General features: G+C 37.9%; 1 protein-coding gene across 2 annotated transcripts in view; it reads left to right on the forward strand.

Moving 5' to 3' along the window:
- The first annotated feature begins 7,560 nt into the window (after positions 1-7,560).
- Positions 7,561-25,429, forward strand: part of rwdd (RWD domain containing 4) — a 37,836-nt gene continuing 19,967 nt past the window's right edge. Inside the window, exons 1-3 of one of the 2 annotated variants that reach the window (XM_051928642.1) lie at positions 7,566-7,770; positions 19,686-19,766; positions 24,097-24,206. In XM_051928642.1, the coding sequence (XP_051784602.1) occupies positions 7,747-7,770; positions 19,686-19,766; positions 24,097-24,206 (215 nt within the window). In that variant the 5' untranslated portion in view covers positions 7,566-7,746. Of the gene's footprint in view, positions 7,771-19,685; positions 19,767-24,096; positions 24,207-25,429 lie in introns of both variants that reach the window. The other variant, XM_051928643.1, reaches the window with a different exon arrangement.

Consider the following 25,429-nt stretch of genomic DNA (forward strand, 5'->3'; position numbering starts at 1 on the left):
CCTGGAGAGTCTGAGGTGCAACCTGGCGGCATCAGATGGACCGAAACATAATGTCCTAGAGGTGTTCTATTAGATTTAGGTCAGGCGAGTGTGGGGGCCAGTCAATGGTATCAATTCCTTCATCCTCCAGGAACTGCCTGCATACTCTCACCACATGAGGCTGGGCATTGTCGTGCACCAGGAGAAACCCACGACCCACTGCACCAGCATAGGGTCTGAGAGTGGGTCCAAGGATTTCATCCCAATATCTAATGGCAGCCAAGGTGCCGTTTTCTAGCCTGTAGAGGTCTGTGTGCCTCCCCAGACCATCACTGACCCACCACCAAACTGGTCATGTTGAACGATGTTACAGGCAGTATAACATTCTCCACGGCTTCTCCAGACACTTTCACATCTGTCACATGTACTCAGGGTGAACCTGCTCTCATCTGTGAAAGCACAGGGCTCCAGTGGTGGACCTGCCAATTCTGGTATTATATGGCAAATGCCCCTCGAGTCCCATGGTGCCAGGCAGTGAGCAAAGGGCCCACTAGAGGACGTTGGGCCCTCAGGCCACCCTCATGAAGTCTGTTTCTGATTGTTTGGTCAGAGACATTCACACCAGTGGTCTTCTGGAGGTCATTTTGTAGGGCTCTGGCAGTGCTCATCCTGTTCCTCCTTGCCCAAAGAAGCAGTCCTGCTGGTGGGTTAAGGACCTTCTACGGCCCTGTCCAGCTCTCCTAGAGAAACTGCCTGTCTCCTGGAATCTCCATTATGCCCTTGTGACTGTGCTGGGAGACACAGCAAAACTTCCGGCAATGGCACATATTGATGTGCCATCGTGGAGAAGTTGGACTACCTGTGCAACCTCTGTAGGGTCCAAGTATCGCCTCATGCTTCCAGTAGTTACACTGACCGTAGCCAAATGCAAAACTAGTAAAAAAAAAAAAAAAAAAAACAGAAAAGCTGAGGAGTGAAAAATGTCAGTGGCCTTCGTCTGTTAAAACCATTCCTGTTTTGGAGGTCGTCTCATTGTTGCCCCTCCAGTGCACCTGTTGCTAATTTCATTAACACCAAAGCAGCTGAAACTGATCAACAACCTCCTCTGCTACTTAACTGATGAGACCAATATCCCAGAAGTTTCATTGACCTGATGCTATACTCTGATTAAAAAGTGTTCCTTTAATTTTTTGAGCAGTATTTATAAACTTATAAGTAAAATTAAATAATTGAATGTGCCATAAAATATTTATATATATATATATATATATATATATATATATATACACAGTGGGGCAAACAAGTATTTAGTCAGCCACCAATTGTGCAAGTTCTCCCACTTAAAAAGATGAGAGAGGCCTGTAATTTTCATCATAGGTATACCTCAACTATGAGAGACAAAATGAGAAAAAAAATCCAGAAAATCACATTGTCTGATTTTTGAAGAATTTATTTGCAAATTATGGTGGAAAAAAAGCATTTGGTCAATAACAAAAGTTCATCTCAATACTTTGATATATACCCTTTGTTGGCAATGACAGAGGTCAAACATTTTCTGTAAGTCTTCACAAGGTTTTCACACACTGTTGCTGGTATTTTGGCCCATTCCTCCATGCAGATCTCCTCTAGAGCAGTGATGTTTTGGGGGTGTCGCTGGGCAACACGGACTTTCAACTCCCTCCAAAGATTTTCTATGGGGTTGAGATCTGGAGACTGGCTAGGCCACTCTAGGACCTTGAAATGCTTCTTACGAAACCACTCCTTCGTTACCCGGGCGGTGTGTTTGGGATCATTGTCATGCTGAAAGACCCAGCCATGTTTCATCTTCAATGCCCTTGCTGATGGAAGGAGGTTTTCACTCAAAATCTGACGATACATGGCCCCATTCATTCTTTCCTTTACACAGATCAGTCGTCCTGGTCCCTTTGCAGAAAAACAGCCCCAAAGCATGATGTTTCCACCCCCATGCTTTACAGTAGGTATGGTGTTCTTTGGATGCAACTCAGCATTCTTTCTCCTCCAAACACGACGAGTAGAGTTTTTTTCATCTGACCATATCACATTCTCCCAATCCTCTTCTGGATCATCCAAATGCTCTCTAGCAAACTTCAGATGTGCCTGCACATGTACTGGCTTAAACAGGTGGACACATCTGGCACTGCAGGATTTGAGTCCCTGGTGGCGTAGTGTGTTACTGATGGTAACCTTTGTTACTTTGGTTCCAGCTCTCTGCAGATAATTTACTAGGTCCCCCCGTGTGGTTCTGGGATTTTGCTCACCGTTCTTGTGATCATTTTGACCCCACGGGGTGAAATCTTGCATGGAGCCCCAGATCGAGGGAGATTATCAGTGGTCTTGTATGTCTTCCATTTTCTAATAAATGCTCCCACAGTTGATTTCTTCACACCAAGCTGCTTACCTATTGCAGATTCACTCTTCCCAGCCTGGTGCAGGTCTACAGTTTTGTTTCTGGTGTCCTTTGACAGCTCTTTGGTCTTGGCCATAGTGGAGTTTGGAGTGTGGCTGTTTGAGGTTGTGGACAGGTGTGTTTTATATTGATAACGAGTTCAAACAGGTGCCATTAATACAGGTAACGAGTGGAGGACAGAGGAGCCTCTTACAGAAGAATTTACAGGTCTGTGAGAGCCAGACATCTTGCTTGTTTGTAGGTGACCAAATACTTATTTTCCACCATAATTTGCAAATAAATTTTTTAAAAATCAGACAATGTGATTTTCTGGATTTTTGTTCTCATTTTGTCTCTCATAGTTGAGGTATACCTATGATGAAAATTACAGGCCTCTCTCATCTTTTTAAGTGGGAGAACTTGCACAATTGGTGGCTGACTAAATACTTTTTTGCCCCACTGTATATTTGTTGCATCATATTTCTTTATGTATTAAATTATTTCTTCATTTATTTCAGTGACACCAGACACAACATAATATGTCTTCAAATGATAACTGTCTTGTTCTCCCTGTCATAGGTGAGAGGATGGACTCTAGTGGGTACTCTTATTTGGTTGGTGAATTTTCGGTGGTCACATTTATAGATAGACACCTGACATTCAAACTCCTGAGACAATGATGAATACAGGGTTTCTTAATGTAAGGTAGCTGCTTTGTGCAGTAATTCTGGCCAACTTTTTTTTGCACTCATATTCGCCAAGGAGGCACACTCACCACTTTGAAGATGTACTTTTGCTTGCCTTTGGAATTTATTGGCCCTGTGAGCATCTCCACATTTGTAACTCTGGGTGTCCTCTCTACTGACCCAAGGTTGTCAAACACCACTGCTTCAGATAGCTGGGGTCTGACGTATAAATGGTGTGTACACACAAAAATGTTGCACATACCCGTTTCAACACTCACTTTAAGATGTATAAAATCTTAACATGGTATAAAAGCCACGCACATATTCATAGCAGCCTCACACCATACGTACTTTTCTATTCAGTTTTGCAAATCGGTGACACCCAGTGTCAAAGCAGTGCTACTGTTTCTGTGGTCTCCCTTTCTTTTTTAGATTCACATCCATGAAATGGGCTTTATCAAATACACCAAAATTAACGTATCATTTACAAGTTTAAGGCACTTGATTGTAATCATTGTGTAACAATTTAATGGTGCACAGAATGGCCAAACTATTCCAAATACCATAGCCGCTTTAGCGTTGTTACTCTTAATGCACCACTGAGAGTATTTTAACCTGTTCAATGTCTTTCAGTGTGTGGTATCACAGCTGCAAAGCAGCTAATAGGAAAGCTGTACAGCGGCTTGTTTTGAGTGTGCAGAGGATGATTGGGATATAGCTTCCAGCCCTGCTGGACATTTATAGCACAAACGTTGCTGCCTCAGGAAAACCACCAGCATCAGCATGGATTCGTCTCACCCATGACACATACTTGAACTTCTCCCATCTGGAAAATGCTTCACAGCATTTCCTCCATGGACCTTGAGGCTCAGAAATAGTTTTATCCCGAGAACTATAAACACACTCGATCAGTCCATCAAGTGCTCCTGCTAGAACTGTTTGTACTTATTACCTCACTGTAAACTTGCTCCACGGCTGTAATATTGCACAACCTGATCCACTTTATGAACCATTTGCACTATCTGCACTATATGTACTGTGATATATGGCCGGCCGTTCATCCCAGCCAATACCCCCAGGACGCCAGGTGGAGCACTCCCTGCAGCAAGGAGGTGCCCCAAAGGCCAGCAGGGAATCCTGGACAATGGAGTTTTTATCCACAGCCCTGCTGGATACCATGGGGGCTGCTAGAGGACGCTGCAGGGAGGAACAAGGATTATTTTCACTACAACCCGGAATCCTAATCACGTGGACAGAGGAAATGACGTGCTTCCAGGTTGAAGAAAAAGAATTTTTATCTGACCCGGAAGTGTTAACAGTCACATGGACAGAGAGAGAAACACTTCCGGGTCAAGGACTATAAAAGGACTGTGGGAGATCCCAGACGCTGAGCTGGGTGGAAGGGTGGCAACGCATCTGGGAGAGTGGAGAATTGATTAGTGTATTGATTGTTGTTTATTTATATGAGTATTGTGGAGAGGAGGATGCTTTGTGCACTGTGTAGTCTAAATAAAAAGTATATTTGGACTTGTACCTGGTGTCTGGCATGGTATCCATGGGTTCAAGGGAGCGATAGCGCCCCCTATCTGTCACAGTACATGTATATTGTACTTATGCTTTCATATTGTATATTTTTCATTTTTTATTTTATTATTTTTCTTATTATTTAATAGGAAAATAAATTTACGGAGGAGTTGCATATTGGATCTCATTGTACCATACAATGACAATAAATGAATTAAATTCAATTAAATACAAGAGAGTTGTATTTAAATATAATTATGAGTGGCTTCTAAGTCGGTTTAGATTTCCAAGAGCTATCTTCTTGGAACTGTGAGATGTTAGAATACTAGGATGTATACTTGATATCATTTTTATGATGAAATGCATTAAAGTATGTATTAAACATGGGGGCACGGTGGCACACCCATAGTGAATACAAAAATGTTTATCGTGTGGCGATTGGTGGCATGGAGAAAGAAAATGGAAGGACACGATTTGGGGGTTGGTACGTGGCAGAGACAGTACTGCTAAAATAATGAATAAAGAAAGCTCATCCAGAAGAACATCCATTAAATCCCCAGGACACCTTGCCACAATATCTCTAGAAAGTGATTGGAAAAGCAGCTGTAAGTTCAATGCAGAGATCATTTATGGCAGTTGTGGCAAGGCTCCAAGAGGCTAGATGTATGAATGAGTACCCCACCTGGCTTAATTGAAATAATGTGTAAATGTTGCATTTGAGAGCTGGTGATCGGGGACACAGACACAAAATTCAATGGATGTTCTTCTGAGCAGGCTTTCTTTATTGCAGCCACGCCATCTTTATCGAATGTACCAAACTGCAGTACCTATCCTTTCATTTTCTTTCCCCACATAACCAATCATCACACAACATCTTTGTATTCATTACTGCCCCGCCACTGTGCCTCCACATGTTTAATACATGCTTTAATGCATTTCAAGTATACATCTTAGTATTCTAAAATGTTCAGAGAGCTGTAATGTCATGAATGTAATGTATTCTGTGTGTGAATCACTGCATGGGGGCTCTTGTCATCTTAAAGAAAGCCTGTTTAAGAAACATGTAGCAATTAACAACTGGTTTGGGGAAGACTTTTAACATGCCACTTTAGTTAAGATGGGAATTGAGAAACTAGTTTCTAGCAAATGAAACATCCATTTTAAGATGAAGTTTACGATGTTCTACTTTAATGACAAAGTAAACTTTGAGAATAAAGTGGGAATTTCAAGATTAAAGCCAACAAATAGTATGTTTTTCCTTGTCTACAACTTACTGAATAGGACCTAAATTTTGCATTTGTTTAAATTATTTTTTCCACATGCTTTTCCCATTGTCATTTAACAAAACATTGAATGGAAGGGGCTATTTATAGTTATTTGCATATTCAAACATGCAAAATTATGGGTGGAGTTGGGGTGGCTTTGTAAGCACATGCATGTGTGTTAAAATTCCAGTTGATTGGGATTTATAATGGGGAAGTGCGTTGAACTTCACTTATGCATACTTTCATGCATCTGAATTTTTTTGTGCTTACGCACATTTCCAGTTTTATCCATATGCCATGTTTTAGTGTGAATTCAACGCACAACATTATACATGAGGACCCTGGTCTGCCCAAAACATTGTCCAAGAAAATTATAAACAAGTCAAGAAACATACAAGTACTCTCATATTACACAAATTTGTACACAAAAAATGTGAATACAACTGTTGCTGCACAAAAACAACAAATGATTGGCAAACAGTACCTCTTTCTTTTTGCAGCGTTTTCCACAACATATCACAGGGTACACATTCATAAGCACAAGACTGTCAAACTCTAAATAGCCCCCAAAATCTGTGCCAGGTGAAAGATTGATTTCATTAACAGGGCAGGGTTCAAGGTTTATCTGACATAGTCTCTTTTCTTGTACCTCAGCATGGGCTCCCTCAAAGTGATTGTGTAGTGTGATAGTGTAATCCTTTGGCAAAGTTTGTAAAAATGGAGAACAGCAACATCAAGATATCTCTAAATTCCATGCCTCATTGATGAACTGGGTTATCCAGGACAAACCAGCAATATCTTGTGCTTTTAGCATTTCACTTGTGAAGGCTAGTTAGAAATGAATGGAAATGTGTTATGTAATCTAAGCAGAAAAACACTAAGATCAGACATGCTGAGTTAAATTGCAGATGTATGGGTTTAATAGATTTTTTCCCAGATTAATCAGTTAAAATAATTTTGACTAACTGCAGTAATATCTTTAACTCATCTCAGTACATTGCAACCTGAGTAAATAATCAGCTCAAGTTAGGTTAACCACTGTGAATTCTATCTGAATTACCTGTTTTTGTTGTTTGTGTATGGCAGCATTGTGGCACAATATGTTATATGTCCAGTTATTGTTTGTGTGAAGTCAATTACAAAAAAGTTGACATAACAAAAAAAAATTATAACATTTTAATTTCCTAAGTGAATATCTCCGACATACCCCAAAATGCAGGAGAAGGTCTTCCAACAGCTGAGAGCCGAGTTGATTATGTGTTCGCTCTTAACTGTTGCCTACATTGTGACCCATTCACTTTCTAACCCCATGTTTCCCATTATAGTTTGGCTACATGCAGAAGTTTGCTTGTGATAGACTATGATCCTATGTGGGCTTTTTTCCCCACTAATGCTAGGCCCCTGTTTCCAGCAATCGTGTTTCAGGATGCGTTGGTTTGCAGATTGAAAAAAAGAAAGAATTGATTTTGCTGTAATTGCCCATTAATATCATCCCTTTGCCATGTGATGGACTAATATCCTATTTATGTGCATTCAAGTCGGTGCTATGAATGAGGATTTTGCAACAATCGCAATAAAAAATAATGCATTCGTCTTAGTTAAAAATTTGAAGATGAAATTCCATTTCTCAAATAGGAAATGTGTGGTACTCATATTCACTCTGATCACGTGTTCAGGGTCTTTCTCGGCATCACAGCGAGTCAGAGGGCGGAGGTGAAAGTTCCTTTGCTTCTGGCTCACGCTCTTTCCCTTGCTTACTCCCCGGCTGGTTTAGGAACCGAAGGCACCTGATGTTTTTTTTAAATTTTTTTTTCTGTTCACAAAGGTTTATTAACTGAACGCTAAAAATAAACAGTATATCTGCGCCTTTGTTAAAAACAGCAACATGACGGCGAACGAGGATCAAGAGGTAAGTTAGCGAGTTGGCACTTTCTGTAACGTGACAGTGGAACGCTGTATAGCCGCGATCATCGTGCACAAGTACAGAGTTATAGATAGCGCAAGGTGACAGCTCTTTCAGCTTACGTCAGTGGGGAAGTAGTGGAGCACCGAGCTCTGAACTTGATGTTTTAATGGAAAATGAGGGCAAATAGTAGTTGAACCCCCGTTTTACGACTTTAGCTGCCCCTCAGGGGAGCTCTAACTTTTTACGTTTTTATTCTGTAAATAAGCCACAGAGTTCTGAAAACAAATAGCTGCAGCTTTCATTTTTGGTCAAACACATGGCAATATATCCGCCCTTTAAAGCAAGAAACATATTGTCATTTTATTGTTACTTACAAAAAGTATTTCAAACTTAACCCGTTTAAAAAACATATGAATGGAAACTAGCTCTAGTAGTGTGTCTTCAAAGTTCAGTGAGGTTGTGTGTTCAATGTACCTGTGCTAGAAGCAGTGCATAGTGATTTAAGTTGAGGTGGAAGCCTGCAAATCGAACCAAAATAGTTACCATTAATCAGTTTTACCCATTTCATTAAATTTTGTTGGTACACTAAACCTGAGTCTTTCCTGACAGCATCAGGTGCAGATAAAAAAGGTATAACTACACTGTATTAGCAAAGCTTAACTGATATTCTCTGAATCTTTCATCTTAGCGATCCTGATTATTAAATCTCTTATGTTTGCAATATAAAGTATTAAACCAATATTAAGACAGAATTTTAAAGCAAAGACCCCGACTTAACATTCACATTGGTTTGCTAGAATGCTTTTCATTTTATCTCATTACTGAAAAAAGAAGTATGTGTACAGTTATAGCCTTACCAATGTCTGTGATTTGGGGTAGAAGATATTCACATACAAAGCTGACATTATCAACACCCCTTATTTTTATTGCAATAATGTAATTCAACTTATTTTCATAATAGAGATTTTTTCCTTTTGCATGTCTTCACTGGAAGCCTGGTAGTCACTTCATGTAATCAGAAACGACAGTGGTTCTACTCTTCAGGATTTTCACAGATTGTTGCCCTCTGGTGTCTGTTATTGAACCGCAGAGAGAAACATAACTGTCCTTTTTAGCTCTGATACCACTATTTTAAGTCAGTACTCACAGTTTATGTGATGGATTCATTGAGCTTTATAGAATGTACTTTCTATTGTAAGCTTGTACTTTCTATTGTTATGGTTCTGTCTGTCTTAACATTGTAATGTCGGCTGAAACTTATTGCTTCTATTCACTAGATACCAATATAGCCTACACCAATGAAACCTCTACCTAAAATGTACCATTATATCAAACATTCCACTCTATCCCACTTTTGTGATGTGCTCTTGTTAATAGTTATATTCAGTAACAATGTTTGATATTGGCACATTTCCGTAATTATACTAGTATTCTTGGGGCTGTGATTTTGTATTTTTTTTTAACTGTACTGCATATTTTGTAGGAAAGCAAGTTGGGGCTTTGTTGAGCACTGCTGCTTCACAATTCCAAGTGATGCAGTTTAATTCCTGGGCAGACAGCTTTTGGACCATAAGAAACAAAGTTACTGGCATTTAGCCCCTTTTGGCATACAATATGATCCTGAACAAATCACTTAAATCACCTATGATGTGTCAATACTGAATACAAGTCATAACTTTTGCTGTTAACTCCGTATTATGCGGTGGCTTAGAATAATATTAATAATTCTTTACATTTATATAGCGCTTTTCTCACTACTCAAATCTCTCTTGCATTTACTGAAGAAAGTTCTAAAAAATGAAGATTTCTTGTTTGTATATTCATTTGTTCACTGACTGGGTATGTTTTACAATTTCTCCCAGTAATTTTGTCACTTTTCACTGGATGCTCCAGTTTCTTTTTGCATACTGCTTCTTCAATTTTCTTGCCTCTTACAGGGCTCTCCTTACACTTTCTGCAAAACAAAATGGAAAAGATTGTAAAGCTGCTTATCAAATCACATGCAATTGCATTTAAAAGTAATTATACCTATCCATATTTTTTATGCAAATGTTCTATGTTTACTAGAGAGATGATTCATTTTTCAGTCTGAGGTTATTTTTAAAATTAAAATGAATTATTACATGCATATGTTCATTTACAAAATGATAAACAAATGGACTGATTGATATCCAACACTGGATGGTGACTGATAGCACTTGTATAAAATCTAACACAGCGACCATGCAGACTCATGGATACAGCATCACAGAAACACAAAAATAGCCTTTGTAGTGACTGTGACATCATAAAGAACGTTTTGAAACCCTGGTAATTGTTCGATCATAGACTTGTCCTTGAAGGATTTTATTAGTGTGTAGAAAGTGCATAAACTGTCCATGTAAAATTAAGGTGGAATTTATCCCTCTTTTTAAATAATATTATTGCCATCCTGTTAGCCAATGGTGTACACCTCTGCGACAGAGAGAAAAAAAAATAACTTGGTAGAAGTAAGAACACTGTTACATTACAGCACCAAGAAGAGGCAAATGTAAGATACATTTTTCATCCAATTAGTATGTTCCATAAAAACAATACATATTTATATCAAGGATGTTGCATAATTTAGAAAAAATAAATATATTTGAATATATATTACATTGTGAATGTGAAAACTGAAAAAATTGAATGGAGAAATTGAAATTCATTCACTCCATCTATACATCAGTCCTGTTTTTAGCTAGTTTACTGAGTTTAGGGGTCATGGGAGGTTGGTGCCTTATCTAAGCAACTCTGGAATCAAAGCAAATACCAGTTCCTGACTGGAACCCTGTAAATTATAGAGGACAAGCATGCACACAACTACACTTACTTACATAAGCTTTTCTTTTTTCTAGATGTTGCTATACAACTAAGCACAATCTGTAAGTTAATTAAAACTTTCTATTATTACTGGGTTAAATGACCAAGTTTCTGCTGACTGAGTATATTATTGAGGGCTAGGTAAGACGAAGTTTGTTACTAGGTTCTTCTATTCTCACACCTTAAGATGAACACAGGCACTCAGCGATCCTATTTACACAACTATGTATGAGGGATGCCCTACTACCAGTCACTCTGCATTATTCAACATATGAAAAAACCTCCCCAAACAGTATTCATGGTCACAAAATTACGTATAAGTGATGTTCCACTGCCTGTCACTCTATAAAATCCTGCGTAAGAGTACCTAAGAATGATGTCTCCAGCCTTTTACTTCTCAGTACTCCACATAGGGACCCATTATCATCAGCACTAACAAACATACGGGTGTCCCAGAGACACACAAAGGATCAACGTATATAATGGTTATATTCTACTTACCAATCAATGGTGCCTTACCTCTACCTTTACTTGTTCTTCTGTTGATCTTAGTCTTAATAATCCTGTAGTGATGAACAAATGTCAATTTCTTCTGCACCAAGTGCCCTAATATGTACTTCAATATCTCAAAATATAAAGACACAGTATATAATTGTAAAAGCAAGATGCTATTTATTAAACTATAGAAAATAAGATAAATAGCAAAGTCTGGATATAGCTTTAGGAAAGCTTACTGAAAATTAGCATTGTCAAGGGTGGATGTTGTTCTGAGTGGCTTTTTAATTTAGCAGCTGACATGGCTTTTTATGTTGTTCCACTCCTGAAGTTGTCAGTCTTTCAGATGGGTCATTATTTATGTTGAAATTCCATGTGGGAGTTCCAGGACATGTGACATTGCACACATTTGATTGACTAGCTGTTATTGTGTTGGATTAGTCTGCTCAAATTCTTTGACCTGTGTGCAGCTCTGCAAGGTTTTCCGTTCCCAGTGACCAAAATAGCTTTTGATCCTGTGGCATCCACACTATTTTCCATTCCCTCTACCATTAAGTTATAAAATGACCAAAACAGATTCATTAAAGTTATAAATTACTGGGTCAATACAGGAATATGTTAAAGTCTAACAAAGTTAGTTATTTATCAGCCAATCAGAGTAAATCTAGCACTGTACGTCCCTACCTTCCTTGAACCTGCACATGTTTCATAGCGCTCATTATTTTTGGATTAAGCGTGTTTCTTGAAAATTTCACAAGTAATGAGGAAGAAGCATTGAAATACACTAGAAAAATGTTGTCATTGAGTTATTAGGTAAGTTTGTGAAAGAGTTGGTGGTGAAAGGTTCATATAATGTTGTATTTGTATTAGTGCTGGGCGGTATACCGGTTCATACCGAAAACCGTTTTTTATTTTTTTTATGATATGGATTTTTCTTATACCGCAACACCTGTTTAAATTGCCTAAACGACGTTCGGAACGTGGCGCAGCGGGAAACTGTTCACGTGGGGACCTTTTTCACTGCTACACCGCTAAACACAGATTTGTTACACTAGGGCTCTTTTTCACTGCTACACCGCTAAACACAGATTTGTTGCACTAGGGCTCTTTTTCACTGCTACACCACCAAATAGTGAGCGGTAGCATAGGTATGCCGCGCGGTGAAAATGGACAGAGAGTATTCTGAAACTGAAGCTGACGATAAAGTTAAACATAATGACACAGAAGAAGTTTTGCCGAAAAAAAAGGAATCACGTCCGTTTCCTGGAGATACTTTGGTTTTAAAAGGTCAGATGTGTAAATACTGTTTCTATACTACTGGATAATACTGCAAGCCAAGTTGTACTTGTTTTTGTACTTGCAAGTGTATGTTTTACTTGTATTGATCCTGCGATGTGCTGGCGACTTGTTCAGAAATGGGCGCAACTCTGAATTGATGGCATAATTAAACATGTATAACGAAGATATTTTTAAAGTTCTGAACACTCCGTCGGCTAAGTTAATGACTAGTTTTAATTTCACAAAGACGTTTATCTGTGTGGTGATTGCTGCAGGCGCCTGCTGTTAGTGCGGAGGAAGTCAGTTTAAGAAGTGTAGTGATTAACGACTGGGTCGGGGAACACTTAACACAAAGTATTTGATGTGCTGCATTAACTTGTGACGGGGTTTGAGAAAATCTAGTAAATTAAACATTGATTTTAGGATGAAGTTTAGTTTACAACATTCTACTTTAATTATAAAATAAACTATGAGAATAAAGTGGAAATGTCGACTTTAATCTTGACATAGTCAACATGTCGAATTTATTCTCGACATATAGTTTGTTTTTTTCTTCCGTGTCCATATTTTTTGTTCTTCACAGTGGCCCTAATGCGCTTCCATAGGGCTATACCACAAACCGCATTATAAATGCAAGTTGCAGTTTTTATTATTTATGTATGTAGCTTAGCTTGAAGCAAAGTCCATATTAATGCAGTTTGCCTAAATGATGGTACAGTTGGTAAGATGTCATCACCAAGTTGCACTTGTTTTATTTTATTTTAATTTGGTGAATACTGTGTAATGCACCTGGGCTTGAAGCCTTGAAGTAATGGTGCAGCTATCAGTAATACTATTATGTATTTTATTGTTGTTATTTATTAGTTTAAATATTATGCATAATGATGGTAAAATTGTTTAAAATGTCACTTAAACGTGTCAGTGGACAGAGATTGTTAACATTACCAGAAAGTGTAGTTGGTTTACAAAAAATATTTACTATTTATTCCTTTTCTAAGACGTGTTCAGTGCAATCCAACTTTTGACAAACACCTCTGGATATTTTACTAAGTCTAAATGCCTCTTTGGATGGTTGAAAATATGTTGTCAAAATCATAGTTTAAGCTTTTGCAAAATTTGTTCAATTAAAGGTTCTATATTTTGACTGCATCTGTCATGCAATGTGATTCCTTCTCTTTAGTGCCACCCCCTTAAAAACTATCACTTTATGGGGCCATGCAAACCTGGATTAATACTTGTGTGCACATTAAAATGTCTTTTTGTACAATGTACAATTCCCATAACAGTCTAATAAGTTATTCTTAGCCAGTCTACTGCAGTAATTGCAGTGGAAAATGTGGTTAACATCCACTCGTGCATGGGGAAAAAAATACCGTCTAATACCGTGAAACCGGCAGAATTTAGAAAAATACCGTGATATAGAATTTTGGTCATACCGCCCACCTCTAATTTGTATATTTATTTATGTTTTAATATAACTTTCTTTTTTATATAAACATAATATATAACAATTTCAAAAAAGAAGTGATCAGATGATCAACGTGAAAAGGTGAGTGTCTGGGTATCATATGGAAAAGTATTAGGGCCACAGAGAAAAAAAAAAGGGATACTGAAGAAGTCAAAATGTTCACTTTAATCTCAAAATTTCTACTTTAATCTCATACTGTAATTTATTTTGTCATTAAAGTAGAGCATTGTAAACTTCATCTTAAAATCGATGTTTAATTTGCTAGAGTTTTTCAAAACCAATCGTAACTAAAATATTACGTTAAATGATTCTTATTTTGCGTGTTCCCCAACTCAATTGTTAATCGCTACATGCTTCTTAAACATGCTTTCTCCTACGCCAACAGGAGCATGCAGGCAGTTATCACCACACCAAATACATTACATTCATGATATTACAGATCTCTGAAATTTTAGAATACTAAGATGTATGCTTGAAATGATGTATTAAACATGTGGAGGCACGGCGGCGCAGTGGTAGCAAATACAGAGTTATTTATTGTGTGATTATTGGTTATGTTGGGAAAGAAAATGAAAGGATAGGAACTGCAGTTTGGTACATTTGATAAAGACGGCATGGCTGCAATAAAGAAAGCCCGCTCAGAAGAACATCCATTGAATTCTGTGTCTGTGTCCCCAACCACCAGCTCATGAACCCAGCATTTAGGTATTATTTCAATTAAATCAAATTATAAAAGTGATATCAAGTATCCTTGTATTCTAACAGCACAGAGCTTCAAGAGGATAACTCTTGGAAATCTAAATCGAATTAGAAGCCAGTCATCTGTAAATCCTTTATTACCATTGTGTGGTACAATGAGATTCAATATTCAACTCCTCCATAAACTTATTTTCCTATAAAATGAAAAAAAAAAAAATAATAAATACACTGGAATGTATACAATTTGAAAGCATACAGTGGTGTGAAAAACTATTTGCCCCCTTCCCGATTTCTTATTCTTTTGCATGTTTGTCACACAAAATGTTTCTGATCATCAATCACATTTAACCATTAGTCAAATATAACACAAGTAAACACAAAATGCAGTTTGTAAATGGTGGTTTTTATTATTTAGGGAGAAAAAAAATCCAAACCTACATGGCCCTGTGTGAAAAAGTAATTGCCCCCTGAACCTAATAACTGGTTGGGCCACCCTTAGCAGCAATAACTGCAATCAAGCGTTTGCGATAACTTGCAATGAGTCTTTTACAGCGCTCTGGAGGAATTTTGGCCCACTCATCTTTGCAAAATTGTTGTAATTCAGCTTTATTTGAGGGTTTTCTAGCATGAACCGCCTTTTTAAGGTCATGCCATAGCATCTCAATTGGATTCAGGTCAGGACTTTGACTAGGCCACTCCAAAGTCTTCATTTTGTTTTTCTTCAGCCATTCAGAGGTGGATTTGCTGGTGTGTTTTGGGTCATTGTCCTGTTGCAGCACCCAAGATCGCTTCAGCTTGAGTTGACGAACAGATGGCCGGACATTCTCCTTCAGGATTTTTTGGTAGACAGTAGAATTCATGGTTCCATCTATCACAGCAAGCCTTCCAGGTCCTGAAGCAGCAAAACAACCCCAGACCATCACACTACCACCACCATATTTTACTGTTGGTATGATGTTCTTTTTCTGAAATGCTGTGTTCCTTTTACGCCAGATGTAACGGGACATTTGCCTTCCAAAAAGTTCAACTTTTGTCTCATCAGTCCACAAGGTATTTTCCCAAAAGTCTTGGCAATCATTGAGATGTTTCTTAGCAAAATTGAGACGAGCCCTAATGTTCTTTTTGCTTAACAGTGGTTTGCGTCTTGGAAATCTGCCATGCAGGCCGTTTTTGCCCAGTCTCTTTCTTATGGTGGAGTCGTGAACACTGACCTTAATTGAGGCAAGTGAGGCCTGCAGTTCTTTAGACGTTGTCCTGGGGTCTTTTGTGACCTCTCGGATGAGTCGTCTCTGCGCTCTTGGGGTAATTTTGGTCGGCCGGCCACTCCTGGGAAGGTTCACCACTGTTCCATGTTTTTGCCATTTGTGGATAATGGCTCTCACTGTGGTTCGCTGGAGTCCCAAAGCTTTAGAAATGGCTTTATAACCTTTACCAGACTGATAGATCTCAATTACTTCTGTTCTCATTTGTTCCTGAATTTCTTTGGATCTTGGCATGATGTCTAGCTTTTGAGGTGCTTTTGGTCTACTTCTCTGTGTCAGGCAGCTCCTATTTAAGTGATTTCTTGATTGAAACAGGTGTGGCAGTAATCAGGCCTGGGGGTGGCTACGGAAATTGAACTCAGGTGTGATACACCACAGTTAGGTTATTTTTTAACAAGGGGGCAATTACTTTTTCACACAGGGCCATGTAGGTTTGGATTTTTTTTCTCCCTAAATAATAAAAACCATCATTTAAAAACTGCATTTTGTGTTTACTTGTGTTATATTTGACTAATGGTTAAATGTGTTTGATGATCAGAAACATTTTGTGTGACAAACATGCAAAAGAATAAGAAATCAGGAAGGGGATAAATAGTTTTTCACACCACTGTACATACAATATAAATGTGCAGATAGTGCAAATGGTTCATAAAGTGGCTCAGGTTGTCCAGTATTACAGTTGTAATGCAAGTTTACAGTGAGGTAATTGTAATTATAAGTACAAGCAAATCTACCAGGAGCACTTGATGGACTGATTGAATTTGTTTATACTGTAGCTCTTGGGATGAAACTGTTTCTGAGCTTTGAGCTTGTAAGCTTTAATCCTGTGCACTCTGAACACAACCTGTGCAGCTGTGATACAACACCCAAATACAATGAACAGGTTAAAATACTCTCAGTGGTGCACTTAGAGTAACGCCGCTAAAACAGCTATGGTATTTGGAATAGTTTAGCCATTCCGTGCACCATTATATTTTTACAGAATGATTACAATCAAGTGCCTTAAATTTGTAAACAATATGCAATTATTTTCATTGTGTTTGATACAGCCAACATCATGGTTGTGAATCTAAAAGAGAAAGTGAGACCACAGAAAAAGTAGCATTGTTTTGGCGCTGGAAATCACCAAGCCTGCAAAATTGAACAGAAATATACATATATACATGGTGTGAGGTTGCCATGAATATGTGTGTGGTTTTTACTATGAGTTTAGTTTTTATATGGGCTTACGCAACATTTATACTTGAGGCCTTAGAACTGTAAATGAATTAAATAATATTTCTTTTCTAATTTTCACTTCTGACTTTTTCCTTTTTTTTGGTTGGATATTCATTTCTTGTTGTTTTCAAATATTTTCTTTTACCCCCATCATTTTATATCAAACCAAAGGAAATTCAATGCTGAATTTGAGTGTCGATGCAGTCTATCCATCCATCCATCCATCCATTATCCACCCCGCTGAATCCGAACACAGGGTCACGGGGGTCTGCTGGAGCCAATCCCAGCCAACACAGGGCACAAGGCAGGGAACCAATCCTGGGCAGGGAGCCAACCCACCGCAGGACACACACAAACACACCCACACAACAAGCACACACTAGGGCCAATTTAGAATCGCCAATCCACCTAATCTGCATGTCTGTGGACTGTGGGAGGAAACCGGAGCGCCCGGAGGAAACCCACGCAGACACGGGGAGAACATGCAAACTCCACGCAGGGAGGACCCGGGAAGCGAACCCGGGTCCCCAGGTCTCCCAACTGCGAGGCAGCAGCGCTACCCACTGCGCCACCGATGCAGTCTATATAGACATATATAGACTAATGACATTTTTAGTAAGATGTCTTGTTTTGAATGTTTTCTAGTGTTTGTTTGTAATGTGAGCAAAAATTAAAAGGCCAATGTCACTTGAAATATTTCTCACAAAAAAGCAACATCGACTGCTTTGAGATTATCTTTTTCTTGTTCACCTTCTTCTAGCTGCTCCTGTTAGGGGTTGCCACAGCGGATCATCTTTTTCCATATCCTCCTGTCCTCTGCATCTTGTTCTGTTAGACCCACCACCTGCATGTCTTTTCTCATCACATCCATAAACCTCCTCTTACGCCGCCTTCTTTCCCTCTTACCTGGCAGCTCCACTCTTAACATCCTTTTCCCAATATATCCAGCATCTCTTCTCTGCACATGTCCAAACAAAAGCAATCTCACCTCTCTGACTTTGCTTCTGAAAAGTCCAATCTGAGCTGAACCTCTAATGTACTCACTTCTAATCCAATCTATCCTCATCACAGTCATTGCAAACCTTAACATCTTTAACTCTGCCACTTCCAGCTCTGTGTCCTGTTTTTTGCTCAGTGCCACCGTCTCCAACATATATAACATAGTTGGTCTCACTACCGTCTTGTAGACCTTCACTTTTACTCTTGCTGATACCTGTGTGTAACAAATCACTCCTGACACTCTTCTCCACGCTCTCCACCCTACCTGCACTCTCATCTTCACCCCTCTTTCACACTCTCCATTACTCTGTACTGTTTATCCCAAGTATTTAAACTCATCCACCTTCGCCAACTCTACTCCCTGTATTATCACCACTTCTCTAACCTCTCTCTCATTTACACACATGTATTCTGTCTAGTTCTACTGACCTTCATTCCTCTCCTCTCTAGAGCATATCTCTACCTCTCCAGGGTCTCCTCATCCTGCTCCCTACTCTTGCTACAGATCACAATGTCATTGGCAAACATCATAGTCCCCAGGGACTCCTGTCTAGTCTTGTCTGTCAACCTGTCCATCACCTTTGCAAATAAGAAAGGGCTCTGAGCCGATCCCTGATGTAATCCCACCTCCACCTTGAATGCATCCATCACTCCTACAGCAGACCTCACCCCTGTCACACCTCCCTCATACATATCCTGTACTACTCTTACATACTTCTGTGCCACTCCTGACTTCCTCATACAATACCACAACTCCTCCCAAGGCATCCTGTCATATGCTTTTTGTGGCTCCTCAATTTTATCCCCCTGTAGTTACTACAGCTCTGCACATCCCCCTTATTCTTAAAAACCAGTACCATTACCCTTCTTCTCCACTCCTCAGGCATCCTCTCACTTTCCAAGATTCCATTAAACAATCTGGCTAAAAACTCTACTGCCATCTCTCCTAAACACCTCCATGCTTCCACATGTATGTCATCTGGACCAACAGCCTTTAAATTCTTCATCCTCTTCATAGCTGTCCTAACTTCCTCCTTGCTAATCCGCTGCACTTCCTGATTCAGTATCTCCACTTCTTAACCTATCTTCCGCTACTCTTTCTCTTAAGTTCATGTTTTGAGATTGTCACTGTAGCATTTATGAGTCAAAGTGTGCTACTGACTTCTATTTCAGTGTTTTGTCTCAGATGTAAAATCTACAGTATGTGCATTTGACACTATAAGCTGATACTTTCTTTGTTATGAATGTTGCATTTAAATATCTATATCTATATATATATATATATATATGCAAGTACAGGTTATCTTTGATTCATTTTTTATGCTGTCATCTGTTTTTATATGATGCTAATAAATTAAAATATAGTTAATATCTGTTTTTATATGATGCTAATAAATTAAAATATAGTTAATAAGCAGATTCTTCATGAAAATATATTTTATGCATACACTTGATCTTACGTAATGTGTACATAAATTGCATGGTTCTTGAGATTATATTTGGTTATCCAAGTATTAATATACTGTATAAAAATTAAATAAAACTAGAGTATTACTAATCCGTGATAGATTGACTGGTTTTTTTACACAGGACATTTAAAAATTGTGGAGAATGCTCTATCTTGTACCTTGTACCATTTATTTCTTGTATCTTTACAGATGGAACTAGAAGCTCTCCGGTCCATTTATGAAGGAGATGACTGTTTCAAGGAGCTCAGTGCAGTTTCTTTTCAGTATAGGGTGAGACAGTTGTGTTTATTTAGCAATTAGGTGGTACTTTTAAAAAGTTAATTTTGATTTTGAGTGGAGCAATTAAATGTAAACCATTTCCAAGCAGTTTTTTTTTCACATGTTGGTACTGTGTAGTATACTCGGCTATATAAAAAACAATGAATTAAACATTAATTTTAAGAAATAAACCAGGTTATTCTTTTCAAAATATGACCTGATTCATTTTTATTTTACATTTTAAGTCCCTAGCATCACCTGTCTGTTAATGAGGCTTTTACAGCTGGACATCCATCCATCTATTATCCAACCCACTATATCCTAACTACAGGGCCATGGGGGTCTGCTGGAGCCAATCCCAGCCATCACAGGACGCAAGGCAGGAACAGCTGGACATTTCAAACATAATTTTACATATAATATATAATAACATTAACACTAGAATCCCTGAAGCCTATGAAAAAACGTGTAATTCTGGCCCACCTTAAATCCCTTCGTACCGCTCCATCAGCATCTTTTGTTTTGTAAATGTGTCGATCAGCACAAGTAGCTAGCAACCTACTATCCCATCCCCACCCCTTGACGGATCTCAACTCGGGCAAAAAGTTCACCAAGCTCAAGCCAAGGCTCCTTATCTGCTTGTGAGGTGCCTAGAGTTGTACAGGGTAAATAATACAGTATATCGTTATTTAGAATACATGCCTTTCATGTGTGTTTCGTGCCTAACAAAGATCTGGGTAAGTGAAGGATGAAATGAAATGCCAGGCAAGAAATGCTGAACACATACGTAAGGCTGAAACATTTTCCATGTTATACTAATAATGACATGAAGTGTATAATGTGTGAAGACTTTAGTCCAAATATCAAATAAACACGTGCACTTTTATTCAAGAATATAACTAAAGTAAAAAAAAAAAAATTTGATTTACATGTTGCTGTCAATGAGTTAAAAACCCAAGCTCAAATGTCACTTGACAGGAAGTTGATATGTATACTTGAATGGTGCAGAGGAAAGATCTGCTGCCTTATAACTCAAAGGTACTGGGTTCAAGACCAGACACTCTACATTTTGAGTAGTGAGCTGCTATTATTATTATTGTTAGTATAATAAAAACCATATATTTGATTTGAGTCTGTAACACCCAGTGTACATTTTGGCTACTTATAAAAGTTAGAGCTTGTTTTTTTATTATTCAGTTTTATTCTGTCAGTGACATTCACGTGGTATAATGAACCTGAGTTGATGGCATTTATCTCCATTCTTTTCACAAGAGCAGTGCTCTGGCTGATGCCTATTCAGAACTATTTGTTGTGCCGGCAATCAAAGATAGGATGTCCCGTGACTGCTATCAGACTGGACAAAGGCAGAACCGTAACAACAGACAGCTTCTTCACAGCGCTTTCGCTGGCTAATAGACTGCAACGTAACTCTGCTTGGCACCATAAAGTACAATGGGACTTCCACCTATAGCTAAAGTCACTTCAGTACGCGAGCAAATCGCCACGCTGCTATTTAGATTTGGCAGTGCCATGATGACGGTGTATGTGCCCAAAAAGAAAGTCTTTGATTTCAGTATGTAATTTATGTATTGTGTGTATTTCAACCAGTATAAAGTTTTGCTACCTGTAAAAGATATCACTAAAAGCATATCAGCAGACACACAAACGCTGGTGAATAATGTCTTCACCAGTGTTTATTTTATACCACTTGAATGAGATTGAATTTGGCCCTGCCTCTCTCACGCAGACACATTCATTCATACATGAAAATGTCACTATTTTGAAAACGTTCTGCCATTTGAACACAAGTTGTCATTTGAACTTTTTTTTTTTTTTGATCTTGCCTGTATTCCATGTTATGGTGCATGGTAATGAGAATGCATATAGACTTCTTCTTTTTGAGTGCATACACCATCAGCATGACATATTCAAATGTAGTTAAGTTCAGATCCGTCAAAGAGATTGGGGGACAGCAGGCTGCTTGTGCTGATCGACACATTTACAAAACAAAAGAAACTGATGGTGAGGTACAAAGGGGTTTAAAGTGGGGGGGGGGTTACGAGTTTTTTCGTAGGCTTCAGGGATTCTACTGTTAATAACATAGCAATATATAATAATAAAAGTTTATTTGCAGCAATAATTTTAAATAAGGGACCTTTAACATTTGGGAAAACAAAACAGAATGACCTTCAGAATGTTAATTAGTTGAAAGAAACATATTTTAAAGAAGGCATGAAGGGAGGGTATGTGGTTGTAATAAAGGGAAGCTTTTATCATTCAAGAGTATCTTTCAGATTGCAAAATCCAGGAAACAAACAGAATTCTTTAAAAGTCTTATGGTTTGATGATCACATAACTGAATCTCATCTAGTTTTAGTAAATGTTTTAAATGTGAATTTAGTCAAGCCATTAACCCCAAAAAGTCTGTGTAGAAACTATATAAAGCAAAGTAAGACAGTCTTGGATCAAAGTCTATCTGATTTTTTTTTTTTTAGAAAGGAAAAAAAAATGTTTAATACGAGGGACGTTCAAAAAGTTTCCGCATTTTTGTATTTTCATTGGAAACGGTGAAGGCTGGAGGAGTCGTAATTGGGCATTAAAAAGTTGGTACGACGCTGGGAAAATTGATTTGCAAACGAAGGTGACTATGTAGAAAAGTGATGTAATTTGTTTTTGAAATACTTAATAAATAGAGTTAAAAAAAAGTGTGGAAACCTTTTCAAAATCCCTCATATAATAAATAAGTAGTTGCATCCAAAATAGAACTCCTAATGAACTCCCATCTAGTCACGTGTTGTCTGTTCAGAATCTCAAACCACCTCTTGCTACCTTTTGTTGAAGGACACCATTATACTAAATCTGAATATTGTCTCTTAACATAATTTGAATGTTATTTTTTATATACGTGGCATCACACCAGGTTCCATGATTGCCCAAGCGACCCTTTATCTCGATATTTTACATATGTATGTATTCTTAAGAAGGAACATATTTAAGAAGTGAATCTCCTCCCAAAACTGAACTTTAAGTATTTATTTTTTTGATATGTGCTTTCATTCATAGTGAGATGTGTTGAGTGAGTGTGCCTTTTTATCTGCCCTTGTTAGTGAGCATGTGACTTATTTTTTTGCTTTCATATGTATGACAATAAATGTGAAATATTCAAAGAAAACTCAATTTCGAAACTTAATGGAGAGGTGCATAGAAATATACTTCTTAGCAGAGGAACAACAATCACAATTCAAAAGAGTCTAGCAATTACTTTTACAAAGAGTAATGAGGGATTTATCTCATAATATTATTTGGTGCTTCATTAATAATCAGTGTTTTGCTGCATTCATTTAAATGGCTGCAGAGTAACATCCCCACAGTATTATGCTGCCACCACCATACTTCATAGTGCGGATGGTTGGCTTTTGATAATGTGCAGTGTTAGCCTTAGAGCAAATATGCCATTTAGTCTGAATGCCAAAAAGCTCAGTTTTGGTCTCAATATGTCATAAAACCTTCTTCCAGCTGACTTCAGAGTCTTCCATGTGTCTTCTAGCAAACACTCCCCAAGATGTCATTTGACTTTTTATGCTTGCCACTCTCCCATGAAACTGTGACTAGTAATGTACCTGGGCAACAGCTGTTGTATGCGAAGTCTTTCTAATCTCATCCAATGTCGCTTGCAACTTCTTTAGAGTTATCACAGGTCTCGTCTTAGTAAGGGTCTTCTACTTGATTGATCACTTATGTTTTTGTGGACGGCCTCCTCTAGGCAGTTTTACAGCTATTTCATACGCTTTCCTTTTCTTGATAATTGTTTTATACTGTAGCAATATGCAGTGACTTGAATATTTTCTTCTATCTATCCCCTGACTTGTGCTTTCTATCACCTTTTTATGGAGTTTCCTGGAGTCTTCTTTTCTCTTCATTGAATAGATCAGGCTAAGATACTGACTCACCACAAGCTGGACCTTCCACATAAGGTGCATTTATATTACAATCAGTTGAATGAAACACATTGGCTACAGACAGGTGATCTCCATTTAATTAATCAGGTGACTTCTAAAATCAATTGGTTTCACCAGAGATGAATACTTGCATGAGCAATTATTTTGTGTTTTATATGTTTAGACCACATTGTAGAGATCTGTTTTCACTTTGACATCAGTCTTTTACTATTGATGAATGTTAAAAAAGCCAGTTTAACTCCACTGTGATTCAATGTCGTATAAAAAAAAAAAATGAGTACTTCTTATAGATACCGTAAATAGAAAATTATCTTAGGATAAAAAGTTTAGATAATTCATTGGTTTTTAAGGTATAAGTGCATTTAAGTTCTACTATTTTGTAGATAGGAGATCATGATGACCCAAAAGCATTCATGCTGGATATTTCTTGGCCTGAAACATATCCAGAAACACCACCTAAAATATCCTTAGATGCATTTTTCAATAATAGAATGTAAGTATACAACTTTCTTTTTATTAGCGTTAATTAAACTTTACTAGATGCCATATATAATGCATGAAAAATGTGTAGTTAAGGACTGGACATATTTATAGTGCAGGAATAGATAGTTTTAATAGGTAAACCAAAATTCTATTTTGTTGAACTTTGATAGTTTATCACTGTTTAATATAATTGTTGTTTTGTTTTGTTTTAATTATTTTTCCTTTCTGAATTAATGCATAATTTGACATCATCCTTTTCTTTTATGATTACTCCAGGAAATGTTAGTGGTTTTGTATAGCAGTATGACTCCAGAAAAACTTATATAAAAACAAAAAACTTTAAATAATGTATGTAACTCTGTTTCAGGGGCACTTGCTGGACATTGACATAATAAAATAAATCAAGATAATTCAGGAGTTCAATTTTTGGGACACCATGATAATTAATTCCTTATGGAAGTGAAGAATATGTAAATTTTTTATAATACTTCGTTTTCTGTGTGTATGTATGCTTACATATAAAATACACACACAAAGGTACATACATACTGTACCTACATACATACAGTGGATTCAGAAGGTTGTCAAAACCCTTTACATTCTGCATATTTTATTGTGTTGTAGATTTAATTTTAAATGGATACATTTGCCATGTTTGCCCATCAGTGTTCACTTATATAATAACCCATAATGACAAGGTGAAAACTTGTTTTCAGAAAAGTTTGCAGATGTATTGAACATCACAAACTGAAATAGCCCATTTATGTAAGTTTTCAGACTGTTTCCTCTTGTACCCGAAATTGTGGGTCAGGGAGATTATGAAGATTGATCACTTAATAGAGCTTCAGAAGTCCTCAGCTGAGATGGGAAGACCTATTGGAATGATGAGCATCTCAGGAGCACTCCAGTAATCAGGAATTTATGATAGAGTGGCTAAAAGATAGCAACACTTCAGTAAAAGGCATATTACAGCCTGCTTGGAGTTTGCCAAATGGCATTTAAAGGACTCTGTGAACATGAGGAAAAAGGTCCTCTGTTCTGATAAGACAAAAATTGAACACTTTGGGCAGAAGTCCAAGCACTCTGTCTGGCGAAGACCTGGCACTCTTCATTACCTGTCTTAATACTGTCCCTATGGTTTAGCATGATGATGGTAGCATAATGCATCGGAGTGCTTCTCAGAGGCAGGAACTGGGAGACTGGTCAGAATTAAGAGAGAAATTAATTCATCCA

The sequence above is a fragment of the Erpetoichthys calabaricus genome, chromosome 5 (assembly GCF_900747795.2).
Source record: "Erpetoichthys calabaricus chromosome 5, fErpCal1.3, whole genome shotgun sequence".
NCBI lineage: Eukaryota > Metazoa > Chordata > Cladistia > Polypteriformes > Polypteridae > Erpetoichthys > Erpetoichthys calabaricus.